The sequence below is a fragment of the Beta vulgaris genome, chromosome 7, assembly GCF_026745355.1.
Source record: "Beta vulgaris subsp. vulgaris cultivar EL10 chromosome 7, EL10.2, whole genome shotgun sequence".
Lineage (NCBI taxonomy): Eukaryota > Viridiplantae > Streptophyta > Magnoliopsida > Caryophyllales > Amaranthaceae > Beta > Beta vulgaris.
This window is the reverse complement of record NC_079208.1, coordinates 5,455,613-5,458,139: the sequence shown is the minus strand read 5'-3', so window position 1 is coordinate 5,458,139 and position 2,527 is coordinate 5,455,613. Positions and strand designations below refer to the sequence as shown.

The 2,527-nt window shown below is 33.8% G+C and overlaps 1 protein-coding gene across 1 annotated transcript; it reads right to left on the bottom strand.

Annotated features, from left to right (window-relative positions):
* Positions 1 to 253: 253 nt before the first annotated feature.
* Positions 254 to 1,187, bottom strand: LOC125491761 (uncharacterized mitochondrial protein AtMg00810-like). Its single transcript, XM_048633849.1, has 2 exons — positions 1,155 to 1,187; positions 254 to 595 (listed from the first exon to the last, which is right to left on the bottom strand). Exons 1-2 carry the CDS (start codon positions 1,185 to 1,187, stop codon positions 254 to 256), a joined length of 375 nt encoding a protein of 124 aa, XP_048489806.1.
* Positions 1,188 to 2,527: the final 1,340 nt, after the last annotated feature.

Here is a 2,527-nt window from a genome sequence, read left to right as displayed (position 1 = left end):
TCCTTTTCTAATATACAGAGAGGCTAAATACAATATATTACATACTCTAACACACACCCCCTCAGTTGAAGCGGGAGGTTCACGAACGCTGAGACTGTTCCGGAAATCCTCAAATAGAACTAAGGGAAAACCCTTAGTGAATATGTCGGCAATCTGATACTGGGGAAGGAACATGTAAGACTCACACTTGGCCACGAGCCACTTTTTCACGAACAAAGTGTATATCCATCTCGATGCGTTTGGTGCGCTGATATTAAACAGGATTCCCAGACAAATAAATCACACTAACATTATCACAATAGACCAAAGTAGCCTTGATGATAGGACAATGAAGCTCAAGTAAAAGACTACATAACCAACAAGACTCAGAAACCACATTAGCTAACCCGCGATACTCAGCCTCAGCACTGGACCGGGAGAGAGCGGGTTGGCGCTTAGCCGACCAGGACAATAATAAATTATCCCCAAGAAACACACAGTAGCCAGATGTAGAGCGGCGAGTATTCGAAAATCTACTACCCCAATCAACATCCGTATAGAAAATGAGCGTGGAGGTGGAAGAAGGATAAAGATTTAAGCTATGATCTAATGTACCCTGTAAATAACAAGGAATACGCTTAAGAGCACGCATGAGAGCCTCACAATAAAACTATATTTGCCCATTAGACGCGTAACAAATCATTGTTTAAAGGAAAGTGACAAAAAACTGAAAAGTATAAATTCAATCTTTTATTGGTACTTGTAATTTTTGTTTTATTTCTATTTTTTGTTTTATTTTATATTTAAATGAAAGATATACTATAGGATAACCTTTTCAATAGGGAAACAACTTAACTGAATGATAATTATACGGAATGATATATAGGACAACCTTCTCCACATAATATCCTAATCTTTACAGTCAACCAAATGTCCTATTTTGGATATTTCAATCAGCAGCATGATAATTACACTGTATGATCTAGTATACTCCATTGTTAATTACTATTAAGTACATATATGATGTTATCGTATTGGTTGCTTTATAGATGAGATAAGATTTTAGGTTAGCTGACTAGTTCCATCATGACGAGAACAATTAGGTGTTTGTGCTTAGCCGAAGAATTTGCTTTATCATCTATAATTGGCCCTTTAAACAATGATTTCTTACTTACCATAATCATTTGAAGTGGACAGCAACTGCGCATTAAGAACTACTAGTAGTTATTTTTTTGCACATTGTCAAACAGGCGAAGTATAATATAACAATACATTCATAATACGATAATAGAACATGATTTTTTTTAAAAACACTTTTTCCCTTTAGCCGAAATGTCAAACTTTTTCTTGCTTGTTGCAAGTTCTTTTGATGTGGTTAGGGGGACGAGATATAAATATCAAAATATGATAGGCGAGCTGTGAGCCTGTGATAGTGTGATTACGGCCGTAATATATATATATATATATATATATATATATATATATATATATATAGAGAAGTGAGTTTATATGAGAATGTATACTTATATGAGAAATGAGAATGAATTTTACACACTATAACTCGTATGAATAAGCGATGTAACTCTAATGAAAAAATGATGTAACTCCAAAAACAAAATATTTGAAAAAAATTTAAAAAAAATAATTTTTTTTTGTGAATTCAAATTTTTTTAGAGGGAATATAACTCTAATGAATAAGTGTTGTAACTCTAAACCAATCGTGTGTTTGAGATTTTTTCTCATTTCTCATGTAAGGAGCATTCTCATGTTTTGTGGGGAAACACCACTTATTTTATTTTTTTTTTGGAGGAAAGGACCAATTAAAATACTTTGGTTGGTAACTTAACACGATATTATGATTTCCAGCCAAATTGTCAACTTTCCGGCATTGACAATTTCTTTACCTCCAAAATTACCCCCTCCCCTTCTAGTCTTTCTAACCTTAAAGTCCAAGATGTGATTTTAAATGGTACAAGTTGGAACACTCACCTGTTGAGTTCTTTTCTTCCTAATTCTATTGTGAATAGTATCAAAGCAGTTTATATTCCAAATTATTCAACTATTGATAAAAGGATTTGGGGTCTTACAAAGGATGGGATTTTTTCCGTTAAATTGGGAGCCCATTTGTTGCAAGATAGTGACCTTATAGACAAATGGATTTTAATTGAATTTGGAACATTAATGTTCCTCCAAAAGTCACCTCATTCCTTTGGAAAATCTTTCATAACTGTCTTCCTACTAAGGATAGATTTGAAAGAAACCATGCTTTTAACCCCCCCCCCCCCGCAATGAATTTTGTGTGATATGAATATAGAAACACTTTCCCATCTTTTCATCCTTTGCAATTATACAACAGATACCTTTAATATTATTCGATCGATGGATTTTTGGCCAACTTTTCTCAATCCCCCTTTAGATTTGTCTTTTAGAGATGTCATTATAATGGTCAAAGATTCTTTAGGCCTGAAGAGCATTGTCAAGTTAGCTATTTTTGGTGGTTTATTTGGTTCACTAGGAAACAATACGTGTTTAGAGACATCTGTTATTT

Coding starts and splice junctions, on each gene's coding strand:
- LOC125491761 (XM_048633849.1), bottom strand. CDS start 1,187: ATGCGCAGTTGCTGTCCACTTCAAATGATTATG. Junction 596..1,154: donor GTCCACTTCAAATGATTATG/GTAAGTAAGAAA, acceptor TGTTATTTACAG/GGTACATTAGATCATAGCTT.